General features: G+C 44.9%; 1 protein-coding gene and 1 long non-coding RNA gene across 2 annotated transcripts in view; one reads left to right on the top strand and one right to left on the bottom strand.

The window, feature by feature from the left end:
* Nucleotides 1-26568, bottom strand: part of LOC308652843 — a 1084519-nt gene that overhangs the window by 959596 nt on the left and 98355 nt on the right. The window lies entirely within an intron of this gene.
* On the top strand, nt 12636-18392 carry IL12A (interleukin 12A; the record flags this gene model as incomplete). The annotated part of the gene is made up of 7 exons (XM_081301333.1): nt 12636-12654; nt 13252-13400; nt 16007-16120; nt 16395-16436; nt 16509-16550; nt 16658-16801; nt 18231-18392. The coding sequence occupies 7 exons, from the start codon at nt 12636-12638 to the stop codon at nt 18390-18392; spliced, it is 672 nt and encodes a 223-aa protein (XP_081157459.1).

Below are 26568 nucleotides of genomic sequence, written 5' to 3'. Positions count from 1 at the left end.
CAAACTCAGAGCAGAATCCCAAGCAGGTCTTCTCCTGGTACAGTAGCTTCCTGATTCACAAAGCTCCCCGACATAGCTACTGTTTACTGAGTTGCCGGAGAAAAATCAGGATGGAACTCTCTGACAAATAAGATTTTGATATTTTTATTTACAAAAGTTGAGCCCAAAGCAGTGGTAGGGTGAGACCCATGAGTGGTTAGAGTGTTAAAACAGTTACCCTTGACCTGAAGAACAGGTGTTTCCATTCAGTGGGACTGTGAGACAGGACTGAGTCAGGAAGGATCTAGAGGTGGGATGGCGTCTCCTCTTTCTCTCTCACACCCACTGGTCACTGACTGATATGAGACTGCTTTCCAGGAGAATCTTCTGGAGGGAGAGAGTAAAGCTATCACTCTTCCTGGATTCTAGAAAGACAGGCAACTTCAAGTTTACGGATGACCTATTCTGGACCAGGCCACAGCCTTGCTCCCCTGAGCTGCTGGCCGCAGAGCTCCTTTCCTATACCCGAGGGCACGAGATCCCTCCTCCCATACTCCTCCCACTCCATGTCTTCAGTGTCTGTCTCAGTGATGGTCTCCTTACATCTAAGTCCCCATTGCAGGGAGCTCTGGGTGGTTCTGACTCAGGCTTGGAATAGACAATACTGTGCCCATTCCTCTATTACTTTATCCATTCCTCTATTACCCCAGCGAGCTCAGACACCAAAGGGTAAGGCCTCAAAATGAAGCTGAGCATCCACTCCTTACTTTCCCCTGCCAGGGAGAGGAGTCTCCAGGATATCCAGAGCAATGCCTCCCCAGGGCTTTTCTGTGTCGCCAGGAAATCAGGTGCCCACAGCTGCAATCTCCGTGTTTGAGTCTATGCAATATACTTATCACATAAGTTTTTGGCAGTTACTAGTATTACTTAATTGCACAAAATAATGGACTTTAAGTGACAATTGCATAGATAACATACTTTGATCATGCCACCCTCTGTTCTGCCCACCTCAGCCCCTTCCCCATCCCTAATGGTCCCCCTTCTACTTTCATGTCATGTATCAGGTTTTAAAAAGAAATTCCCTTGCAAAATCCAATGTGTTTTCTTAGGGATTTTTTAGTATATCTGCGAGTAAATCTGTAATTAGAACAGTGGGAATTGTGGTCTACTTTACCACAGGAATGATGTTATAATCGGGGTTGCCTTCTGAACTGGATTTCAGAGGCCACAAAGGATGTACATAGAACCTTGCTACAAACTTCTCTGGCCATTTAAAATTATAAAATAATTCTTTAAAGCAACCAATGTTCATGATTCCTACTGCAGACAGTACCCAGAATTGTGATAATGACATGGAGGCTTCTAAGCCTCTCAGCGCCATGATAATTTTTTCAAGAGATGAGCATTTCTTGGAATGCAGGATTCCCCTTCCCAGCCTGCCAGGGAGAGGAGTCTCCAGGATTTCCAGAGCAATGCCTTCTCAGGGCTTTTCTGTGTTGCCTGGAAATCAGGTGCCCATTGCTGCAATCTCTGTGTCTGAGTGACATCCAGGGTCTTTCCTTTGCTCTCTGGAAGCTCCAGGCCAACTGTCTTGTAATTCCTCAGATCCTTAAACCACATTCTGAATGCTTTGCCATCCTCTCTGGGTCTCTAGTGCCTCACATATTCTTAATTCTGTATTCCTCTGAAATAGTTCCTCCACCTCCCACCTCTATGATTTTTTTTTCCTATTATTCTCTCTGGAGTCCTCATTCATGTAAGGAAACTTCTAACTCCCTATTTCTGCTAACATCATGGGATAATTAGAATCACATTCTACTAAAAACAACTAAAGGTGCTGAATTCATTTCCAAGTCTTCTTTAAAGCCTTAAAAAATATGAGAATACATCAAGGGATTACAAAATGCTGAGAAAACAAGAACCTGTTGGGCTACAAAGGTCAAAGGCTGCTGAAGGACTTGTGCATTCTGAAAGATTTAAACTTCAATTCTGATGTCCTTGTGAGGCAATGGGAAGACTCATCAGCCCCAGACCCACACAAGGAGGAGGGTCTAAGAAGAGACACACCAAGCCCCCCCAGCGAGCTCAGACACCAAAGGGTGAGGCCTCAGAATGAAGCTGAGCATCCCGTCCTTACTTTTGATATTATATGGTCCTATACCATCAGGAGCCTAAGGTGTCCAGAAGAAGCAAAGAAAATTCTCTCTGGAGATCCATCACAGACCTTGAATGATGGTGGCTATTTTTTTTTCAAATACAACGCAAGCTTATAGCTAACAACTACATAGCAATAAGCATCATTATAAACAACAACAACAAAAAATCACATACTAGACCTCAGGTATTGAAATTATCACATAAAGACTATGAGACAATCATGATTATGATGTTAAAATTTTAAAAGACAACTTAAAGTTATCTCTAGGGAACATTTAAAACCATAAAAATCAACATATTCGAAAAAAACAAGTAGAATTTCTATGAAAGAAAATTAGAATAACAATGAAAAACTCAGTGGACAAATATAAACTGATCCAGCTTGTATATGGCATTCAGTCTTTACTTCAGCTGTCCTGATACAGCAAAAGAGAAAGTTAGTGAAATGAAAAATTAGTCAGAAAAAGTACACACAGTGTGGCACAGAGACATAAAATTGAAATCACAGGGGAAAAAGGGTAATAAACTTGGAAGAAAGACTTTGAAGTTCTACCAGAAATTTAATTGGTGTCAGAAGAACCTAGATAGGATGGGGCAGAGCTGATATTTGAAGAATAATGACAAAGAATATTCAAAAAATGGTGAAAAATACCAATCCACTGATTCAAGAATTGGTCTAATCCCAAAATGATACATATAAAAATGTTAACATAGTGAGAGTACAGAAAACGGAGTCAAAGATAGCAACTTTAAAATCATCCGGAGAAGAAGGTGCTTGGTGTGGTCCCCGACAGCCTGGGCACAGCACCGTGGGGCATTGTGTTTGAGACTGGAGAGGAAAGACATCAGCTGTCCTCCTCCCTCACACCCTATTGGACAGTCTTGTAAGTAGCATTGCACTGAGATCCCTGCATAAGATTGTCACCCAAGTCTCTGGTTAGTGGCTGTGAACCGGAGCCTAGAGGGAAACTAGATGGTGAACACAGATGCCATTTTTAAAAGCATTTTTGTAAGTCTTTCAAAACTGCTTTCCAATGTCTCTCCTCAATCATCCCTTGGCCCCCACGACATTTAAGAGAGCAGCCAAAGCTCTGCTGGATTTGAATCCCAGATCTACTATCTCAGAGAAGTCATTCAAATTCAGGTAGGCCATTTCCTCATCTGTGAAACAGGAGAGCCACGCAGCCAGCTTCTAGGGCTTAGGAGGGCTGAATGAGCTGGGGGTGCCCTGGTGCATAGCTGCTGCCAGCAAACACAATATCACTCTTCCCCAAATCACTCCATCAGGCACAAAATCCCCTCAACAGGATGGGACAAAAGTACCCTGCTGAAGAAAGCTGCATCGAGGGCAAAGGCCACAATTTAATTGGCACACAAGGTCTCAGTATTCTAGACAGTTCTGTATTTGATTGCCCCTGGAAATAAAGAGCATCTTTGATAGGTGTTTTCTGCCTCCCATATATTATTTTAATAATGGTATATTTGTCTTTATTATTCCAAGAGAAACTAATATTCTTTAAAGGAAGAATGGCTAAAATTTGAAAACTATGCTTTCCAAAAAGACATTAAGTTGACATAAGTTTTCACAATTCATCATCAGGTTCTCTGACCCCAAAAGAGATCTGCATTGAACCTAAAAAAGGGTCCCTGAGTAATTTAATGGAGAAAAATCATTTCAATTAGTTTGAAGGTCTTGCTGGAACTTCGGGTAGAATTCAATAAATGCTTTAGTTTGTCTCCAAGATTTTGGTTGAGATAATACCCAGATAAACAAAATCTCTTGTAGAAAGCCATTTGTCAGATAGATGCCCTGAAATGATTGCGTGAAATTAGTTTAGCTCTATTTGAATACAAAATGGATCATTTTTTCATTGCATTACAAGAATGTACTTGCTTAATCTTTTCACAGAGCTACATATTGATTGGATGTGGAGGCATTAGTATTCAGCTTTTAAGTACTCAAGACTCTCTCCTGCCGTTGACTAAAAGGACATTGGTACCAGGAGATAAGTGCACAGAATTGTTGCCAAGGCTTTGGAGTTCCCTGACATTGGGTGAATTTATGACATTATTTAGCAGAGAAACACTGGGGCATTTCATGCTGTAAAGGTGAGAGAATGCACCATGTCAGAAAAGGTCACGGTTGCTTCTTTCACCTAGAGTTTCTTCTGTGGGAGTGTACTAAATAAAAAGCTTTGTTCTGACACCCAAGAAAGCATTTGGGAACAGAAAACTGATTCAATTCTTCCTTTTCTGAAGAACAAACACACCCAGTGTTTTCCTGTCTTACTTTCCTTCTCCTTTCTCTGAGATCATTCTCATCAAGCTGTAAATTTCCCATGCAGTGGGTCGTCAGGTAGACAGAGGTGTATGATGATGAACAGCTGGGTTTAGACTATCCACATGGCCAACTACTCAAGTGAGGTGGATTAGGGAAACACCCGATTTTAGAGTGGCCTGGATTTTGAGCAAGAAAGGGGTGTCCACCTTCCTTGGTGCTACAGCAGGATCCCAGCTTGACCAGCAGAGCACAGGCTCAATTCCCCCAACACCTACTGCCCTTGCCCTGCAGCCTAAATTCCATTTCCACAAATATCTGTCACCATTCAAGACGAGCAACAGAGTCAATAGGTGAACTATAGCTTCAGACCTCAGCTCTCGTGTGAAAATCAAAATGTTCATGGAGAATCTCCTCCACAGGCTGATTTCTGTGTAAAACCTGCAGAGACACAAAGGATCCTAGGAGTTCCTGAGGGAGGTGATGGCAAGGCTCTTCTCGGGTATCGTTGGACATTGTTCTAAGGTCTCCCTTTCTGTTAGGAGAGTGACATCAGGAGTCATCCCATAGGGCTTCAGGTCCTCCCCCACTGCTACTCACCAGCTGTTTGGCTTCTACAGCCTGATGTAGATGCTCTTTTCCTCAGTTTCCATGTCTGTAGAAATGCAGACCATAATATATGGCTTAGGATATCACTGTTACTCAGTGAGAGATTTTCTAGTACCCAGGACAGTATTTCATTAAAAAAAAAAAAGCCACCATCAGTTGTTATAATGATTCCAAAGTTGAAGCCTTGACTTTGGAACTTTGAGCAGATCCTATATTTAAAATGATTTCTACTTTCATGCTGGGGTGTGGCTCAGTGGCAGAGAGCTTGCCTAGCATACATAAGCTCCTGTGTTCAATCCCCAGTACCAACCATAACAGGATAGCTTGTAGGGAGAATATTCTCCCATGAGAACAGTTACAAGAGCTAAATTTTTAAAAAATTCTGAATGTACCAGGAGCTATCTGAGCCGCCAGGACTTGAAGGTCAAGATCTCTGAGAAAGGAACATTCTGGAGACAAGGCTGGCTTGAAATTCCCCAGCGGGTCATTTGAGGATCCTCTACAACAATGCATTTGGTGGAATGACTGAGAGGCTGAGCAGAGGGTGGCTGTTAGGGGCAGACGTGACAAGCTGGTGTGGGAGGTTTATTGGCAAGAATGAACAAAAGTCCAGGGTCCTGAGGGTAACCAAAATTCTAGGTGTCAAGACGCTGGGGGAGAGAGTGGAGCATGGCTTCAGGTCAGTAAGCTGCCTTTGCTTCTATCATTTTCCCAATTAGTGAGCAGAGCAGGACAAGAGTTAGCAAGGAAGAATGAGAAAGTAGACAGAGCTTCCCACAGTGCCACCTGGCTGGTAGGTACACCCTGAGGTTCAGAGCCACCACCGCAGGATCCTGGGGACACCTGGGGCTTTCAGTGGGAACTCCTAGTCCCACACCTAGAAGTACTTGTGAACAGTAAAAAAAACAAAAAAACAAAACAAAACAAACAAACAAAAAAACCTTACAACATTGAAGGGCAGCTTCAAATCAGGCAGCCCCTGAAGGATTAGGATGCTATGTTACTCTGCCTGCCTGTCAGAAGCTAAGGCCACTTAGCTTCTGATATTGAAATTATCAGACGCAGAATATACAACTGTGATTAACACATCCAAGAAAATAGAAAAGTTGGAGAATTTTGCCCTTCAACTGAGAGCTGTGTATTAAAAAAAAAAAAAACCTAAGTAGAAACTCTGAAACTGCTGAGTACAGTAACTGAAAACTTCAATAAAGTAGCTCAAGAAAACTTTATAGTTGTCTAAATTATGTCTGTAGGTGAAGAAAATGTTAGTGACTCAGAAGGTTGGTTAGTAGAAAATATACAGATGGGTGTACCCAAACCTCTCCCCACCGAAAAAGGGAAGAAAAATGCCACAAAACTCATGTAGAACATTTGGAAAAGTCTAATATTTGTGTAATTAGGGCCCCCAAAGAATAAGAGAGCAAGAATAAGAACAATAGGTGCATTATTTGAAGAAATAAAGGAAGAAATAAAGAAAAAAAGGAAGAAATAAAGAAATAAAGCTGAGTTAAAGTGTCAAGCGACAGATTCAATAAATGCTGAAAACAGAAGAGGAATAAATACGAAGAAAAACCAATCTAGGAATTTAGTAGCTAAGTTGCTAGGAATAGAAAAAAAAAAGAAAAACCCTAAAAGCAGTCAGATGCTCCCCAATAAATACCTTCAAAGAAGCAGCATTAAAGGGGCTGGGGTGTGGCTCAATGCTAGAGTGCTTGCTAGCACGTTGAGGCTCCGTGTCCCACCCCAGCTACAGGCAGAGGAAGAAATCTTACAGGCAAATGTCAGTCGTGAATATAAACGCCAAAGGCTGAGAGGAAGCAGCTATAAGACTGCCAGGTAACTTCTCAGCAGAAGCAGTGGAAGCCAGAGTTGTTGTGATGATGTGTTTCATGTGCTGAGAGAAAACAATTGTCATGCAAAAATGTACTTCAGAAATTGTGGCAAAATATAGATATCCTCACAAGGAAAGGTAGGAGAATGTGTTGGCAGCAGTCCTATTAAAAAAAAAAAAAAAAAAGTCTAAAGGGTCAGAAGGAACACGGGTCCTGATGGAAGAGCATGTAGCTATGGAATGACTTTTCAGTCGTTATGGAAACTAAACATAAATGAACAATAAAAGAAGTAGCTTTCTGGCCACTTTTAAAACCTGATGCAAGCGGCCTGCCTGTCAAGTCCCATCCTGAGAAATCTTCATTTCTTTACACACTAACCTTGTCTAGGAAGCTCAGTTTCTTTCAAGACTAATGAGGGCCCTGGGAGCACTTGAAGAATTTCTTAAAGCCCCATCAAGTCACTGCTAATAGATTGACACCATGAAAGGAACCAACAGCCTATTGGGTCACACTGCTTCTACTTTTACCTTGTCTCACCCACAGCCTGTCTTCTATCCCAATAACTCCTTCCAACCATCCCAATGGCTAGGCATCTTCTTCATTTAATAGAAGTTCAGAAAGGTTAAGTAAGATTGCACAGCTTGAAAATGATGAGTCTTGGATTTTAACCCTGGACTTCAAAGCCCCTGGTCTTTCCACTCTAGGGGGCATAGGCCAGAAAGGTCCTAGATGGTGAAATTATGTTAGTACACATAGTAGAGTTAAAAAGGTATATCTAAATTTTTAATGTAAAATTCTGTATTTAAAGGTAGAATTAATAATAAAAGTGGAAATTTGTATTCATGTAAAAATTCAAAGCTTTCAGATTATTTCAATGTGATCCAGTGTGATAAAATGTCTATTTGTTTAGTAAAGAAGCAAGAGTGAGTCACTTGCAGAAATGCAATTAAGAGAGCTGCCCGCCAAATTCCTTTTCCACTGATATTGTTATTAATTTAAATACATTTTTAATAAAAATTAATCAGTTAATTGTGGTATATGTATCTTGCCACGATGATTGGCAAGATGATTTATCTCATCAAAAGAAGAATAATTTCAAAATTATCATTATAATTGCCCTTAAAATTTTTAATGTACATTTAATATAGTAGATATCTTATTTAATTGAACTTTCTATATTCATTCAATTCTGTATAGCAACCATAAAATATGACTTAGGAAAGAACAAATGTCTTTTCTCTTAACAAATGTTAAGAGAAAAGACACCTCAGAAAATATAATTTATAAAAAGTGCATTGACATCAGATCAGCTCTTCCAGCTAAAAGTCTAATATTCTCTAAGCTTATGAGAAATTTTTAAATGTGTATAACACACAAGGAGAATATTTGCAAATCAGAATGAGAAGATGGATGATTGATGGATGAGTGGATGAGTGAATGGGTAGATGGATGGATGGGTAGATGGATGGATGGGTAGATGGATGAATGGATAGATGGATGAATGGATAGGTGGATGGATGGGTGGATGGATGGGTAGATGGATGGATGAATGGACAGAGTCAGACACAAAAGCCCTTGCCTTGGTAGTAGATCATCAATCCACTATAGACTTATGTTTGTATGGTAAATCCTATGCTACAACCTAGAGGAACTCCTCCATTCAAAAGCTGTTACAATGACCTAGCAGCTCTCTTAATACATCACCTTCCATTAAGCGATCTTTTAAATGCAAACAAAAGCAAAGCAAAACCAAACTGTATTTAATATTTCATATTAAATAATTCAAATGATACAGAGTTTATTCAATATAAATCAGGTGTTCCTTCTGCTTGAAAAATTCATTCCCCTTCTCCAGAACAGTGGCCACTGCCTCTTTAAGCTCTCATGAGCGTGTGTAAATACGCTGTACCAGCATCTCTGAGTGTTTGTATGTCTGTGCTTTCTTCCCTGCACGTAAAGAAGCCTGTGATGTGACATGCTGGTCCAAACCTTGATTTTTTCACATGATTTTTCACATAATGAAGATTTTTTTCTTATCACATGTATAAATCTGTTTCAATCCTTTAAATAGCTTCATAGTAGTCCCTTGAAAAGATGAATCATGTTTTATTTAAACTTTCCCCTACTAAAGGATATTTCCAGTGTTTCATGTCTTGATATAAAAGACAGTAGTTTTAGTGTAAATAAGTCTTTATGGGTTGTGCAAATGGTTTTACAAGAGAAATTCCTAGAATTGGAATTGTGAACAAAAGTGAGTCCATTTTTTATCACAATAGCTATTGCTAACCAGTTCTCTAGACTGCTTGTGCAGGTCAGACTCCCTCCCAGAGAACACTGCAACCTGTTTCTACACAACTGCAGACACTCTACAAACCATCTTACTTCCCAGCTTTGTAATCATAGGTTGAATCATATCTGTGGGCTGGAGATTACCTCAATGATAGAGGGCTTGCTTAGCATGCATGAGGCCCTGGGTTCAATCCCTTGTTCTACAAAGAAAGACAAAACAACAACAAGAAGAAGCATATTTATTAACTTGACATGCATTTCTTTAATTATAATGCAGCAAAGTAGTTTTCATATGTCTACAATAATGTGCATTTGTCTTGGAATTATCTGAGTATGTCCTTTTTCTATTTCTGCATTGGGTTGTTGGTGTTTTTCATACTGATATTTGTATTATATTTGAATATTCAGGATATTAATCATATATGTGTGTGTATGAATAGGTATTTTATTAAATTTCTCAAAAAGTCTTCTTATAGTTTCCAATGTGATTTTACTGAATAGATTAATTAGAAGAGACACCAGCTTTTTATATATTGGGACTTCCCATTCAAGGGGCACAGAATTTTTTCATTAAATCATATTCACTGTGTTCTTACACTTTTAAATTTTTTCTCCAAGACTCTTCCATAGTTATGCTAAATCATGCAATAATCACAACAACCTTATATTTATTGTAGGAATTTTCACTGCCATCATTTTTCAGATGAGGAAACTGAACTCAGATAAAAAAAAAAATAACTTCTCAGGAACACCTAGCAAGTAAGGAATAGAGCTGGATTCAGTGGCGTCCATGCTCCCAGCCACTGAGTGGTCACTCTATCTCCAGGAGCTTTATAGTTTGGCTGATATTGTGAATGGTGTTTCCTAACTGATGGTTTCAATTGTACAAAAATTAATTTTTTTCAGTACTGAGGAGGGAGCTCAGGGTCTCATGAGTGTAAGGCAAGTACCCACCCTGAGCCACCACTAGCCTGGCTGGTTTTCTCAAGTTGTTATTGTTGTCCAGTGAAGTTGTTGAATTCTCTCAATACTTCTAGTGTTTGGTATACTCATTCTAGATTCTTTTGTTTGTTTATTTTGCAGATCAATTACTTAAAAAATATATTATTGGTTGTCAATGGATTTTTTATTTTTATTTATTTACTTATTTTTTATATGTGGTGCTGACGGTTGAACCCAGGGGCTCACACATGCCAGGCAAGTGCTCTACCACTGAGCCACAACTCTAACCCAGATCAATTATTTTTTAAAAAAATAACAGTTTTAATTTTTCTTTTGCAATAAATCTCTCATTTTTTTTTCATTTCATATTGCGTTGGCCAAAACCTCTAGTGCAATGCTCCACACTATACAGTAGTTATCACAGACAAAGAATGCCTTCTATAGAAAAGTAATGTTAGTGCAGAAAGGGCTGTTTATTTCATGTTGGTTACAAGTATGGGCAGCACATTAGAAACATGCTCCATAAAACTTTAGGTCACATACTGTATCTGGTAGCCAAAAATCCATTTTAAACAGGCCCTGTGTAAATCCATGCAGCAGAAATTATGTTAGTGTAGGAGATAATGCTTCTAGGGAGAAACAGCTCAGCTGCAACCAGCTTGACTTTGTTGAAATGAAGTACACTTAACTCCACCCTAAACCCATGTGGTGCAACAGGTCTCTCTGCCATTTACTTGCTTCCCACAAACTACTAAATGCAATTGTTCTGACAATGGATTGGTCTGTGCACCATGGACAATTCAGACAGCAGCATTGGAAGGGGCCTGCTTTACATGTACCTGAAAGTCCCTAGGATGGGGCCTCATCACCTTCAAACACATGATCTACCAGGCCAGGCTAATGCCAGGACTCAGAAGGGCCTGCATCAGCCTAGGGTCCTCTCCATCCACCTGGCCATGGCCTCCAGCAGAGGCTGAACCTGCTTAGAGGTCCTGATAGCAAGCCAATATGCTGACCTCCTCCATCCAGACCTAAATGGAGACCAGAGGAAAGGAAGAAGAGCACCCACTCCTCTCTTCTGTGTCTCCAAAGGCTTCTCATTGGAGAAATTGGTGCTTCTGTACAAAGGCAGACCTTGGCAGCCAGACACATCAAAGCAAAAGCTCCAAGTTGGTGACCAAAACATCCCTCCTCTCTACACCGGCAGAGTGACTAATGCTTAGGGGAAAAATAAGAACCTCTCAGCCAGCACCACTGAAGTACAACTTCACTGCTCTAACTCCACTCCTCTTATAGTGACCCAGGCTGCAGGAGCTGGAACAGTCTCCCTTTGGCCATCCTCAATACCTTCCTATGCCTCCCACTGTGAAGTCAACAGACTGTGGACAGTTGCCACCCTGAGAATCCCTTCTGCCTACCCGCTGTTCTCTGTCCAGCATGGAGATGTGGCCATAGGCTGCCAAATGCTCCCGCTACTCTGCTCTCCTGGGATCACAAAACCACTGAAGGGATGTTTCACCCTGCAAACCCAACCACACCTCCCCACCCTCAGAATAGAACTGTGCTCCTTAGCGTGGTGCCCACTACCCTCATCAATGCCTGCATCCTGCTCCCTAAATCCACTTCTCTCTTCCCTGCCTCCCTAACTGCTTTGATATTATTTCTGGAGCTGGATCTTGCTGCTACCCGTGGAAGCACTCTGGTACCCACTTTTCCTTCCCTGTCAGGTTGGGACCCTGGGAGCTTCTGCTGCCTCCAGGACCGGGCTGATCCCGCTGAGCAGTGTCCTCTCTCTGGGCCTTTCCTCCAGGCCCTTGGGGTTTCTCCCACCAAACCCTAACTTCTCTCTTGCTGCCATCAGAAAGTGGGTTCTCTAAGAGAGCAGCTACTGTCAGCCATCCCCATCTCACCCTTCTCATGCCTGAGAGCCTGTGACAAAATACTGCGTCAGGTTTGGGGTCGTGGGGTGCTCCCAAAGGGTCCTGTTCACCCCAGTGTCCTGTGCCTGGCACCTCCTCGGCCTGGCACAAGTGAATGGGTCATCTGAAGGAATGGGTGATGTCCACTCCACCCAGAAACAGGAGAGATGTCACCGCTAGGGCGCGTTGGTGATGGAGGAAAAGGAAAACGGGCGGCACCACTTCTGCGCGCTGGGCGAGGCTTCGGGACCCAGTGGAACTTCTAGACTTGGCGGGACCAGGTCGCAGTGGGGCGGGTCCCCTCCTGCCCAGGACCCCACCGCGACTCTGCTCTAATTTCACTTTCAATATCCGCGCGCAGGCGGCGGGGCGGCCCCAGGACCCGGCCGGGCACTCCGAGAGTTAATCCGAAAGCGCCGCCAGCCCCGCGGGCAGGAAGGACCGCACGTGTCACCGAGAAACTGATGTAGAGAGAGACAGAGAGAGAAAGCAAGAGCCCTCGGTCCTGGGAAAGTCCTGCCGCGCCTCGAGGAGTTATAAAAATGTGGCCTTCTGGGTCCCCAGCCCATAGCCAACTCACCTGCCAGGACCACCTGCCAGCGTCCAGCTCCTGCTCAGGGTCCGCCCAGCATGTGTCCATCAGCGCGCAGTGAGTAGCCGCCAGCGGCGGCGGTGGGGAGGCTGGAGACAGCAGGACCCAGACGGCTGCCCCCGCTGGAGACTGGAGCCCCGCAAAGGGGATAGAAGCGGGAAAGGACGAATGGGCACCTACCTGCCCCGGGCTCACAGAGCAGCGTCTCTTTTCATTTTGAAGCAGCTCATTAGCTATCATTCTATTCACTTTAGAGACGAGAAACCAAGGCCCAGCAGGGGGGTGTCTTGCCTAGGAGACTTCTTACAGCTACAGCTATATGCAGATCTCAGCCAGCTAGCTGCAAAGGAGGCTTTGACCCCCCCCCCCCCTTCCAAAAGACTGGGATCCTGAGCCAGTCATTTCTGCTCCTGGGCTTGGTTTCCCTATTCAAAATATGGAGGCTTTCTCTAAGGGAGTGCTGAGCTCTGGAGTATCCAGAGAGCAGATTCTTAGCCCTAATATTAAGGAGAGCTGCTCTTCAATAACTGGATCCATCTCTCAGGTGGGAAGGAAGTGTTGGTAAAGGGCGGAGGGGGTCAGCACCAAGGAGAAAGGATAGGCAAAGATGGCCAGGGCAGATCAGCAGCTCAGCTGCCCCCAATTCACTTGCAGGCCTCCTTCTCTTGGCCTCCCTTGTCCTCCTGGAGCATCTTGGTTCTGCCAGGAATCTCCCCAGGAGCACCCCAGTCCCAGCAGTGTCCCAGGAGTGCCACAACCTCTCCCAAACCCTGCTGAGCACTGTGGACAGTGCCCTACAGAACGTAAGTGCCAGTGTCCCCTTGAGCTCTGCTGAAGGGACCTGCTGGGACAATGCACCACCTGGGGAACTGCATGCAGGGTAGCTGTCAGGAGGGGAGAGGGACTTCACAAATGACTTGTCAGTTTAAGGGACTCAGAGAAAGCAGAGTAGTGGTAAATGATGGAGGTTGGTTTGGCTCTGCCCAGTAGCAGGGCAATGTGTGTAGTGTCCCAGCAGCAAGCCAGCATAGGGGGACCTGCGCCAGGAATAAGACCTTGCAGGTGAGGTCAATCCACGGAGCAGTTGGGTGGGTCTCTGCGGGGCCACATGATGAACTAGATTGCCATGTCCAGTGTGGTGACGTGCATTGTGTGGGAGTCACATACCTCAAGGAGGATGGTGATCATTTGTGTCCAGCTTTCGTTTCATAGGGAAGCATTGTCTGAGTTTGTTTATAGCTTTTATTTTGGGGATTTTTGTATTTTAATGCAAAAAAAATTCTTTTTCTTTTTAAAGCTGCTTCAATGAGCTCTTGCTTTTGCTGCAAAGCCATAGCAGAAATCCATGTTTCCAAAGCTACTCAGGGCTGGGGTTTAGCTCAGTTATAGAAGTGAGTTAGAACCCCTGCGGGGTCAAAAAAAATCCTTTTGCTATCCTGCTCACTAGAAGAAATTTCTAGCTTGTTGCCTTATGAATAACTTAGAAAAAGCTCAATGCCACAGGGCCTTGAAGAAGTCCTTTTTCTTCTTCCATAATGCACTGCAGATTGCTTCTTGTACTTCAGTTGTAATTAAAAAGGGGTACCCCAAGTGAAGCCTGCAGAGGTACAGCTTCTTTTCTGAAGAAACTTTCAATACAGACAGGATGTGAGAGCTGAGATTAGAATGGATGCTTTGTGTGAGGAAGCAAATACTTCCACTCCCAGCCACAGCGCTGAAGTCGCGGCATCACAAAATTTATTTGGAAGCTTTTGTGCCTTGCCTTGTCAGATTTGCCAGAATAAACCAACCAGCCATTGCAGAACATGGAGGTGGCAGTTGCATGGCATTTACAGCCTGTTCTGAATTTGTAGAGTCGGGCCCATGTTGTTTTCGTTTTATTTTGACTTTTGAGTTTGATGCCATTGAAAAATTGGACTTCTCCTAGAAGAATCTAAACTTCCAGCTTCCCATGGAAAGGTCTAAAGGACACAACTCCAGGCCCCTGTCCCAATCTCTTTACAATCTGCTCAAGTGGCTGTGGCCCAGGGCTGCTGGGTACCTCCAGGAGCAGTGCACACACTTTCCGTGCTGCTGTCCTGAATCACCACTAACATGGCTTTAAACAAGAAAAATGTGTCATCTTCCAGCTCCAGAGGTCAGAAGCCCAGTGTGGGCTGAAGGGACTAAAATCAGTGTGTCATCAGAGCTTGCATCCCTTTCTGGAGGCTCCAGGGGAGAACGTGATGTCTCTCACCTTTCACAGTTTCTAGAAACTGCTGAGTTCCTGGGCTGGGCTCCCTTCCACCTTCCAAACCAGAACTGAGGGGGGTAGTTCAGTGGCAGAGCATGTGCCTGATGTGGGGTGTGGGCCCTGAGTTCAAATCCCAGCTCTATGAAAAAAGAAAAAATCTGGCAGGGCCTTTGCATTCTTCCTCATGTTGTCACTCGTGGTTGACACTTCTGCTCTCTGCCTCCTGGAGGACCCTGTGCTTACCCTGGGCCAGGATTCTCTCCTGCTATAAGGTCGGGTGATTACAGCCTTACTTCCTCTGCCATGTCATGCAGCATATTCCCAGATTCCAGGGTGGGGAGGTGTATATCAGATGATGAGCAGTGAGGCGTCAGTCTACCTGCTGTAGATAGGGACATCCCTACTTGCACCCAAATGTGTTCTGCCCTCTCTGGCCTTGATCCCGGCTCGTGAGGTTCCCTCTGCGGTGCTAAGTGCTCTCCTCTCTGCCAGAGCCTCCATGCCCTCACCTGCTGACACATCTCCTGGTCATCTGGGCACATGCCTGTCTCTGCAGCTGAACTCGGAATCCACAGGGACATGCCATCCTTCTCTTTGCCCTGTCCTTGGTCCATAGGCTCATTGTGGAAAGTGATGTCAACCTTTAATCAGAAAGTCATTGCCTTCTCAGGACATATTGCCTGATTCCATCCAACAGGGTCTTCCAACAGGGCCTGTGGGATGTCATCTGTGTAGACTGCATGTGTGTGGACCACAAGCGAGATTTTGGCTAGTCTTTAGGGCTTGCATGTGTGTTGCAGCCACCAAGCTGGGGCCTTAACAGCACCCCTGAAGGAGCTGAAGATACTCATAGAATACAGGCACTTTGGCAAGAGAAAACAGTTTTGCCAGAAGCAAGTGTTAACGTGTGGTGTGGATGCTGATTAGCACAGCCTGTTGGAATGACTTGCAGTGTTTACATAATAAAAAAAGATGTGATCCAGGGAGACATGTCTCAAGCCAAGGACAAGGAGGGGAGGGGGATGCTGACTGCCTGTTTCTTTCACTAGATGAGAGGTGCAGAGAGGTGCAGGTCAAGGGCAGCCAGCCACAGCTTTGATGGCACCCGGGCTGCTAGCCCCACAGGAGCTGGGGCCTTCTCGGTGATCCCAGCTGAACTTCTCATGTTCTTCCCAGGCCATAGAAGTCCTAGAGCATTATCCCTGCAGTGCTGAAGAGGTCAATCATGAAGATATCACCAAGAACAGAACCAACACAGTGAAGGCCTGCTTGCCCCAGGAACTAGCCCAGGTACAGCGACTTCCCTCCCAGAGCACCAGTGCAGCTCGCCCCACTGTTTCCGAAGCTTGCAGGCTTCTGGTTCCCATCAGAAAAAAACTGATAAAAGCAGATACGTTTTTTACAACCACATGAATACGCCTAACACCCCTGAACTCTATGCTTAAAATAGTTAAGGTGGTAGATTTTGTTATGCATTGTTGCCATAATAGAAGGTTTGAGGTGAAACACCAGATATATTTCTGTTGAGAGTTAACACCTTCGATATGGGCTTTTTTCCCTTTAGAATGAAAATTGCCTGGCTTCCAGAGAGACCTCTTTTATAATTGTAAGTAAAAAAATTCAAGGTTTCTCCCACTTGGTGAATTCATATGCTGATGTTTGGTTCTTCTTCCCCTAGAAGGGGAGCAGCCTGACCTCGGGGAGGACCTCCTGGAATACGGTAAGACCCACCACTCTTCTCAGATGCGTGGGGTGCGGAGATGGCTTGGCTCATCTCAATGGTTGTTGTTGTTTTTTTTTTTTCCCCCATTTTGTGCCATCACTCAGACGCTGTGCTTTAGTAGTATCTACGAGGACTTGAAGATGTACCAGCTGGAGCTCAAGGCCATCAATGAAAAGCTGTTGATGGATCCTAAGGGACAGATCTATGAAGATAAAGCCCTGCTGGCCACTGTGGATTACCTGATGCAGGTAAGGCCCCCGTCTCGTCAGTGAAGCACCTTTAATGCTGAGCCCTGCCAGCCAGGGCCCTTGTTGCAGAGAACTAAGAGAAGCCTTCAGCCCCCTTTGAAGTCCCCTGTAGAGCAGTATCCCCAGGGAGACGGCCTTCAGGATACCCTCTACAGGGAAGGCCAACATGAGCAGTCACTTATGAAAAGAAACCTCCCGTGTCCACCACAAGGTGATGCCAAGCTGTTTGCAGGTGTTCTCATGCATTTTCTTGCATCATCACCACAACAGCCATTTGAGGTTCTGTACAAAGGAAGAAGCTGAAGCTTAAGAGGCAGAAACCACACATCCAAGGGCACACAGCCTGAGCAAGAGGCAGAACCAGGATCCCTTCAGAGGGCTCTGCTGCACTCCACTTCTCCCTGCCCTCAGAGGGTCCAGGAAGAGCAGGCGAGGGAAAGCACACATACTTGCAAACATGGCCCGGGAAGCAAGCAGAGCTGGTGCCTGGCTATGTCCCAGACAGAACAAAAATATGAACAAAATGGTAGACATGCACAGTGCACTCAGCAGGACTTGCATCAATTTCTGGATCACTGTAGCCCATGATGCTAATACAAAATATAGAGACATGCACATTAGAGAGAGGGAGAGTGCCTTTCTCATCGGGGCACAGGCTGCAGGCATGGAGGCAGAAACCATCCTCTGAAAAGCGGTCATTTGCTGCATAGTGTATTTCATTGTGTGTGTGTGTGGGGGGGCACAATGAAATTGTTTGAAAGGCAATGATTTTGTGCAACAGAAGAGTGTTACTACCAGAGAGTTGCAGTTGATATTTCATTTTCAGGATCTAGTCAGGTGATTTGGGAGTAACCACACAATCCTTGAGCCCTGCAGCTCGCTCCTCTGTCAAATGCAATGGCCGTACATACCTTTCTTCTCTTTTAGAACTTTTTTGAGGAGCAAGTGGGAGTACTACCCTCATGCAGTAAGATCTTGTATAGTGTCAGCAAATCAAAGAGCTAAAATAGGGAAATGCATTGCCAGGTTTCTGTGTCTTACATGACAGCATTTCCACAGGAAGCAGATGGGTTACTGATAGAGTCCTGATCAGTAGCCATCTATACCTCCCTGTTGGAAAAAGGAAGGAACGTCATCATGTAAGCTCTAAAAGTTAGATACAGCAACAGGCGCCATGTTAACAGAATCATGCCATTCTAGAACAACTCCAGTTGGCAGTTTTCTGAGCAGCATAGGGAACTCTCCTGAGCTCACTGTAAGTGCATAGCCTGAGCAGGTGTGTCTTCTCTCATGTCTGCCCGGCCCTCTGGTCTGGTTGGGCTTGGAGAGTGAGGGGGCACCATGCCGCAGGCCCTGCTTTAGCCATTTTTACAGACGAATGTTTTCCTTTTGGAATTCTATCTGTCATACTCAGTATTTATCCTTCTAGGCCGTGAATGTCAACAACGAGACTGTGCCTCAGACACCATCCCCTGAAGCACCTTCCCCTAATCTGTATAGAACGAAAACCAAGCTCTGCATACTTCTTCACGCTCTGCGAATCCGGGCAGTGACCATCGACAGGGTGATGAGCTATCTGAATTCTTCTTAGGAAGCTGAGGGGCCTCCCAGCCTAGTGTCCTTTGCATAAAAGTCTGAACCAAAGAAATTTTAATGAGGAGTGGGTCCAGCCAGGGAGGGGACCTGGCTGTACCTAAGCCCCTGCGGGAATCTTCTCTATGCTCCCTTTGCTTACCCCTGCTGCTAAACAGGTTGCTAAGGAGGGACAGAGTCCTTCCTGAAGGCGTTTTCTTTCCCTTTCCTAGAAGAGCAAGAATTAATAAGCTATCTCTGTACCGAGGTGTTTACAGAAACACTCAAGCATCATTTATTTAAAGATATTTATTGATATAATTTATGTTCATGAAACCATGTGAACTAATTTATATTTATTTATGTTATATTTATTAAAGTATTTCTTATCAAGTGAATTTCAAATAAGTATTCCAGTAATAAAATGGTGGAGTGAAAGTAATTTCAGTGTTTCTGAAGTATTTGGTTTGCTTTAAGTATTTGGATACAGGGTGCAAAAGAACTGAGGATTCTGGCGAAGTTGGAACAAATGTCCCTGCTTAGATGAACATGGGCCTCATCCCAGGTTCCTGGAGCTCATTTCTCAGGAAACCTGTTAGACTAGACTGCTTTGGTGCTGAAGGGTTGGAGCCAGTTATCTTTAAAAAAAAAAAAAAAACTTGCTTTATTGTTCATCATCTGACTTTAAAAGTAAAACACACAAAATGTTCTCCCTGTCACCCACAGTCCCCTGACACTGCCTTAGTTAGATACGCCATCCTATCTTCAACTGGGAAAATACCACCAAGAGGGCTTCTAGTTAAATCACTCTACTTTTTTTTTTTTTGACACCCCACCCCTACCCCCAGGGCTCTCAGGGGAGATCTTTTTGGATTAGAATTAGAAATACACCTCATCTGCCTAAGAGCCTGTAGAGCTTTTCTTGGAAGCACAGTGATTGTTGCCTTCTTTTGGCCTTCTTCATGAGGGAAATATTGAATTCCATCCTTTTGATTCTTCAAACAATGTTGAAAAGATTCTCCCAACAGAATGCCATGGTGTGTTAGTGCTGGGATAATCCTACTCCTCCTTCACAGGAAAAGGCCACAGACTTGAAATATTTAATGAGTGCTATCAGGTCCGCCTCCCCACCAATCTGCCAGACCCAGCCTCAACCCTTTGAACTGGGGCAGGTGTGAGTGAGGCTCCAGGGCCTCCCTGAGGCAAACTTGCTGGCTGTTCAGTTTCTCACTGAAGATTGGTCCAATGGAAGTCACAGGAATCCAGGCCTCCCATGCCGTCCTTCCTCCATGCAGGGTCCTTTCCTTCCTGGAGTGGGCTCAGTTCTGCAGTCCTGACCTGGGTGGAACCTCATGCTGTGGAGCTGCTGCTGAGTCCTGCTGGTTGTCTTGGCTGCAAACAGGGAGGGCGAGGGGATGGATGTGCGGAGGAACATGGTGTGACATTGCTTCTGGAGAATTCCACCAGATGAGCTTCAAAAGCAGGACCCACCTCATCACCTGGGAGTTTCCACTTCTCCTTCAGGGCTGGGGCTTCAGCCTACCAGCTGTGCCGTGTGACCAAGCTGCTTAAGGGCCCTCCCAGGTGCTCCTGTAGGAAGTGAGGATTGTGTTGGGGACTATCTTGTAGGATCTGAGTGGGGTTAGGTGGGACAGCCTGAGCCCGGAACACAGTTGGCGCCCAGTGAATATCAGCAAGTCTTGGGCTTGGCAAGTGGCCAGATCTGTTCAAGCTCTTTGCTGCAGTCTGTCACCAGTGAGCTTCTCAGGAGCCACTTCACAGTATTGCTGAGCTGAGACAGGCAGAGGGCGCTAGTGTGCAGCTGCGCTCCAGGTCAGTGTGCTAACTCTTGGGCTGTTGGCCTAAGAGCTGCCTTCTGCCTGTCCCTCCAGGGCACTGAGCATGGAGAGCCTGTTCAGCCCAGAGGTTGCCTGGTTGGGGGACAGAGTGAAAATGCAGGGACTCTGCCTCCAAGAACAGGAGGAGCAACGTGACTTAGTAAGGCTGAGCACCCCAAACCAACCCTCACTGTAGCCCACTGCAGAGTCATCTGGCCCAAGAGCTACTGCATTGCAAAGGAGATAACCCATGGAGGTGTTCCTCATACCCAGGGGACTCCATCAAAGTAACCAGCAGGCAGCTGCCTGCTGAGGGCCCAGGGTTGGGGGGTGGTCTGGCCAGACCAGTGGTGTTGGAAAACTCCCACTACGAGGGGCCTGGACACCCCAAGGAGGACAGAAAACACAGGACAGTAGGAGTAACAGTGTTGTTGCGGCCAGCAGGACACCTTCAGGAGTCATTGGCTGTGTGACTCAGTCCTTTCAGCCATCCTTTCCAGCGTGGGCAAGCCCTTATTTCCAGTTGACATAACGTTGACCTCTTTATGTGGATCATATTTAAAATAAGAAAAAGCTGCAGTCACACTTTCCCAAACTGAACCACATGTACCTGAAATATATTATAAAAAATACGCACCTGCCATTCCAGATACTGGGGAGGCCTTGGAGAGAGGATCACTTGAGCCCAGGACTGGAGGCCAGAATGGGCAGCATAGAACCAGTCTCAATTTGTTTTTGTTTTTGTTGTTGTTGTTGTATAAATTGAATGTGTATCGACTTTTTTTTTTTTTGGTTGAAATGCATTGTGTGAAAATGAGCATGAAAGCTTCTGTGTATTTATGTATCTTTAAATTTTATATTAAAAATAGAAGTGTGAGGTAGAGGCTGAAGTTTAGCTCCTGGGTAGAGCATGATGGAGGTCCTGGGTTTCATTCTCAGTACCACAAAGAACAAGAATATCAGAATGAATTATGACTTCAAGGTAACATCAGAACATATGTTCGTGGAACTGTTTAGGAAAGAGAAGGAGCTCACAGTTACCGTGTGCTTAGTGATTTCCAGGTGTGTTTTATGTTACCAACAGGGAATCTGAGGCAGAGGGCAAGCACGCAGCCTGTTCCCAGACCACCATGCACCCAGTATACCCTGTGCATCTTTTTCAAGTCACAGCAAGTCAGGGACACTAGCACCACAGACGTCAGATGCCATCACCAGGATTCAGGTCCTCGCCTCTGCCTCACTTCACCATGAGACGCTCAAAGACAGGAAGCTTCGTACTACCCCGGCACTCAAAGCAGGTGATGAAGGAAATCTTCATGGCTCCTTTGTGTTTCTTGTCTTTTCAAAGTGTAGACATGAAAATCTTTAGGCTTTTAAAAGAAAATTATGTTCTATGACAAAAAGAAAAGGCTAAAAGTTTAAAAAATACATATGATCTATTTTTTTCCCCTCTAGCTTCCACATAGGAGAGCAAACACGTGATAGTTTCTAAGTCTGGCTTACTCTGCTTAACATGATGTTCTCCAGTTCTATCCACGTTGCTGCAAACAGCATCAGTTCCTCTTTCTTTATAGCTGAATAAAACTCCACTGTGTATATAGACGGCATGTGCTTGATCCATTCACCTCATGAAAGCAGAAGGGAAAACACTGGGCTGGAGGGAGGGGGAAAGCAAGACCAAGGAGGGTAAGGTAAGGGGAGGTCATGGGAGCGAATCTGATCAGATCATGTATGTGCAGGCACAAACACGCTACAAAGAAGCCACTCTATAATTAACATGTACCAATAAAAATCTATATGTATTACTGAGAATGAGAGAGGAAATATTTTCTAAATTGTCAATAATAAAAAACATTTCAAGCCATCATGAAAAAATGCATATGCTTTCTTGGTTCAAAATAATTATACATGTTTGTAACTGGGGAAAGATCCAAAATGCATAAGCCTCTTAACTTAGTTAAAAGCAATGAAATATCTATGGCTTGGGGTTACTGGGTACTATCCTTGAAAATCAGTGAGCTGGATGAGGGGTCGTATATCCATGGAGGAGCAGTTCCTTAGCACTCAGGAAGTCTCAGATTCAGTCCTCAACACAGCACCCCTGTTCACTACAGAGTGGCTTCCTCCCCATGACACTGCAGAGGTCACTACCAGACAGCAATTTTCTGAGACATGCACAGTCATCTCATATTACTGCCCACAATGTCTGTGAAAGGCCCAGGTCTAGCAGGAACCTGAGCAACCCCACTTTCAAGTGCTTTCCCAGTGTGGCTTGCAAGTGAGATTTCCCTGGGGTGGAGGGATCTCTGCTCCTCCCTGTGTGGAAGGGCCAGGCAGGTGTCCCGGGCCTGTGGGACACTTGGGGGAAGCAGTGGCCCTGTTCGTATTCACTTAGCCTCAGTCCAAGCACAGAGAACTGAGCTCAAAGCCAGCCATTGCACACAGAGCTAAGGGGCAATGTTCATGGAGGAGCATCCTTTAAAAAGTGACTTGGCACTGGGGCATGTTTCAGTGGGGGAGCAATTGCCCAGCATATGCAAGGCCTGGGCTCAATCTCCAGTACTGCAAAACTCAAAACCAAAACCACAGTGACTTGTAAGTAGCAGTATAAAGAAGGCATGTGACCACTATAAGGGGCATATTTCTTTTCCTTCCCTTTGTCTATATTTTGAAGATTCTTTGAATAAGTTAAACAAACAACATGCAAACAGTAACTACCATAAGCATCATGCCCAGAGATATAATATCTGTATGTTTCCCCAAAAAGTTTTACCAATTACCAAGAGCCAAAGAATGTGGCCAGTACATTGTTGGCCAATCCCTTCCACAAAAAGGACACTGGGAGCAGAATTCAGCAGCACAGCAGGTGCCCAGGAAGTGTAAGTTTTATCCCCAGCACTAGGGAGAGCTCAATGGTTCTGCCAGAGCTGTTTCTGATAAGCATTGGCAATCTCTCCTCCCCCCCCAAAGTAAGAGGTCCTCTGGCAAAATTCAAGGAGAGCAGCATTGGCCTGGTGGTCTCAGAGGGTGGTCACTTCTTGAAGGGACTCTGAGAGGTGTTGAGTGCCTGTTTTTTGATAGCAAGGCAGCCTGGCACCCTCTCTGATCACCAGCTCCTGCATGTGAACACCAGAGGGCAGCAGCCTCATGAGCCCTGGGAAGTCACTTGCCCTGAGAGCATCCAGGGAGGTACAGACTTTCACATTCTTTCTTTTTCTTTTGGGTGCTGCAGATAGAACCCAGGGTGGGCCTCTGTTACACAAGCATGCCACCACTGACCACATCTCTGGTCTGCTTGGACTTTTGATGTCACCTACTAGAATATTTATACACTTTTGTATTCTTTAGGGAAGAAAAAATTGAAATCAAATTCCAAAGAAAAGCTCCTGTCTGAGAGATATTGAGAAGGAGCTCTGCATTTGTTCATTGTGGTAGCCATAGACAATCGAAGGTATGACTTGTTGCAGACACAGGAGCGACAACATGAAAGTCCAGCCACGGAAGTGCTTAAAGACCAACCAAGCACCTGGGGATTCTGGGTAGAGACCAGTAACACGCCCCCAAGCACTGCAGAGCTGATGCCTCAGCCCAGTCTCAAGGGCCAGATTGACATGTCCATACCTCCAGGCCTTTCCTGCCTGACCGCTGCTAAGGCACATTATCTCCTTCCACTCTCAGCACGAGCCTAGGACAGAGGCATTTGACACTGAGGAATAATCTCTGGTCGCAAAGCTCCTAGCACTTGAGTGGGAATTCCAGCCCTTCCAGTCCCTCGGGTGCAGGAGTCCTCATAAGTCCCTGGCAGCAGCAGGCTTCCCGCTGCATATGTGTAATTCTGGATATGGATCAAAGCATATCAATCACCAAGCCATACTTCCATAGCACACCTTGATTGCAAGTAAACGGTTCATCCGGGCACTTCCTTGCACACCTGCCAGCCCCTCTTGGCCTTCATCAGAGGCATCGTCCTTAAGCAGTTCTGTGACTATTGGGCACTGGCCTCACTCTCCCCCCAGGTTCCTAATGCAGATTGCTGAACCCCCTGTCCTTTCCCTGGCATTGGCAATGCCACTCACTTCCACTCCCACTTGGCCATGGCAGCTCCATCTGCTTCCCCAGAATTTCCACCAAGAGGGGTTAAGGGGATTTTAGTCTTTGCTCCATCTAGAAGAGGTGAGGAATTCAATAGTTCCTCTCAACGCTTCAATTATTAATAGCCTTTTATAGTGAAATAAACTGTCCTATGTACACTACGCTGTTACTTTAGCCACTTTAAAAGCGTATCTACAAGCAAAACACACTGCTTACTCAACTACTTTAAGATTGGAGAATATTCTTTCATATAGCATTAAATTGTTAGGGTATAATGTTCACAATGAAAATTCAGGTGATGAGACTGTTTTACAAGACAAATGATGTTGGAATACAAAAATCAGACAGAAAAACAATTTAACTGTCTCAAAAAGAAAAATATGCGTCTTCATTCTTGCTTATCTCCATGGCTCTGTCTTCGTGTCAGCAGAACACAGAGACATCACCTGTGTGGCCAACAGGATAGGACAGAATAGGCCTGAACTCTGGTCTCCATTATGCATTTCTAAAGGACAGAGCACAACCTGCAGAAAGTTCATGGCAGGGTGTCTTGCCCACAGCTAAGCCGTGCCAGGGTGATGGGGTAGAATGCAGTCAAAGAAAGTAAAGGATGCAGAAGCAGGGACAGCACCACCATGAGCTGGCTTCATTTGCCTACATGACCAGCATCCCAAGGGCAGCTGTGCTGGAGTATGTGCCAGGAAATAGCTTTCTACAGATAACACTGACTTGCCCTGGCTCCCCGTGTGCTCGAGAGAAGCCAGGGTCCTTCCAGGTAGAGTGTCATCTGGATTTCCCAGCCCCGGTTCGCTTTCATTGTTCCCTTGACTTGGCTGTGTTTTGGGGAGCAAAAAAGGGGTTTCAGGACAAAGGTGTTTCACTGTCTCCCTTTTCATTAGGGATGATACACATGGTAACATCTGTTTCATGTCTAGCTTGTAATCTCTGTTGATTTCTTAGCAATAGTGTCATAGATTTGGTTACCAAACCACTGGCCCTATAGAAAACATGGCTCTCTCATTAAGCTCATTTTTCTTCTGTCAGCTTTTGAGCTGGTTGTGCTCTGACACAGGGAAGCTCACTGGTTACAGAGTTTAAAGGTAAAGGCCTTGCAAATCCTGAGGGTGACTTTAGAAGGGAGAGAGGACACAGTTCCTCTTGCCCTTTCCCCTGCTTCTTTTTTCTGTAGCCAACAATGTATCAATAAGCATATAAGGTTTGTGGTTGGACTCTTCCAGCTTCACAGGCTTGGTGTTGGGAACTTCTTAGATGGAAGAATAGGTACTAAGGACAGCCTGCGCCACCTAGTGGTACCTGATGCATGGCTGATTGTTCCTGGTCCTTGAAACTTCTGTCCCAAAGAAAGTCATGCCAGGGGCCTTCTCAAAACTCACTCTATCAGATTCTGAACCCCAAAAGTGCTTATGTTAACACCGAGTCCTAGCCAAAATTTAAGAATCACTACAGTGATACACTGACTCTCAAAGTGTCAGCAGAAGTAATGGATGTTGCAAAGAATATTGCAGAAATTGACAGCAAATACTGTGATTGAAAAATGGGCAGATGATCTGAATTAACATTTCACTATGAAATACAGCTAGACACAGTGGGGCAGGCCTGTGGGTCCTGGATAATCGAGAGGCTGAGTCAGGATGCTTGCTTAAACTTAAGAGACACCCCATCTCCTAAGAAAAGAAGGTAGACAAAAACCAACAAGTATATATGTAAAATGTTATCAGGGAATTTCAGATCAAAACTACAGGAAGGTATCACCTCACTCTAGTCAGAGAGACTATTCTCAAAATGACAAAAAAATTAAAAACGCTGGCAAGGATGTAGGGAAGGGCATCATGTACAGGGTCGGTGGAAATGTATGTTGGTATAGACACCATGGAGCAGAGTGCAGGGGCTCCTCAGGAAACTGAAAATAAAGCCACATTCACCCAGCCATCTCTCTGCTGGGAATAGAGCTGAAGTAAATGGGAATCCCTGTGTCAGAGATGCCCACACCCCTGGTCACCGCAGCAGGATGTATCAACCAAGGTGTCCTTCAGCAGACAAATGAAAATGTGGCACATATACACTGTGGAAGGCTATTCAGTCATGAAGAGAATGAGACCCTCTCCTTTGTGGCAGATAAACAGAACTGGGGGACAATACGTGAAGCAGATTAAGTCAGATGTAGACAGGCAAAAGTTGCATATTCTCAATCACACCTGGAAGTGAATGTGGGTCTCAAGAAAGAAGAGTAAGCCTGGGTGGTGG

Source organism: Spermophilus citellus (assembly GCF_964194105.1).
Source record: "Spermophilus citellus genome assembly, chromosome: 7".
Classification (NCBI taxonomy): Eukaryota; Metazoa; Chordata; class Mammalia; order Rodentia; family Sciuridae; genus Spermophilus; species Spermophilus citellus.
Note: the sequence above shows the minus strand (reverse complement) of the source record. Positions and strands in the feature narration are given on the sequence as shown.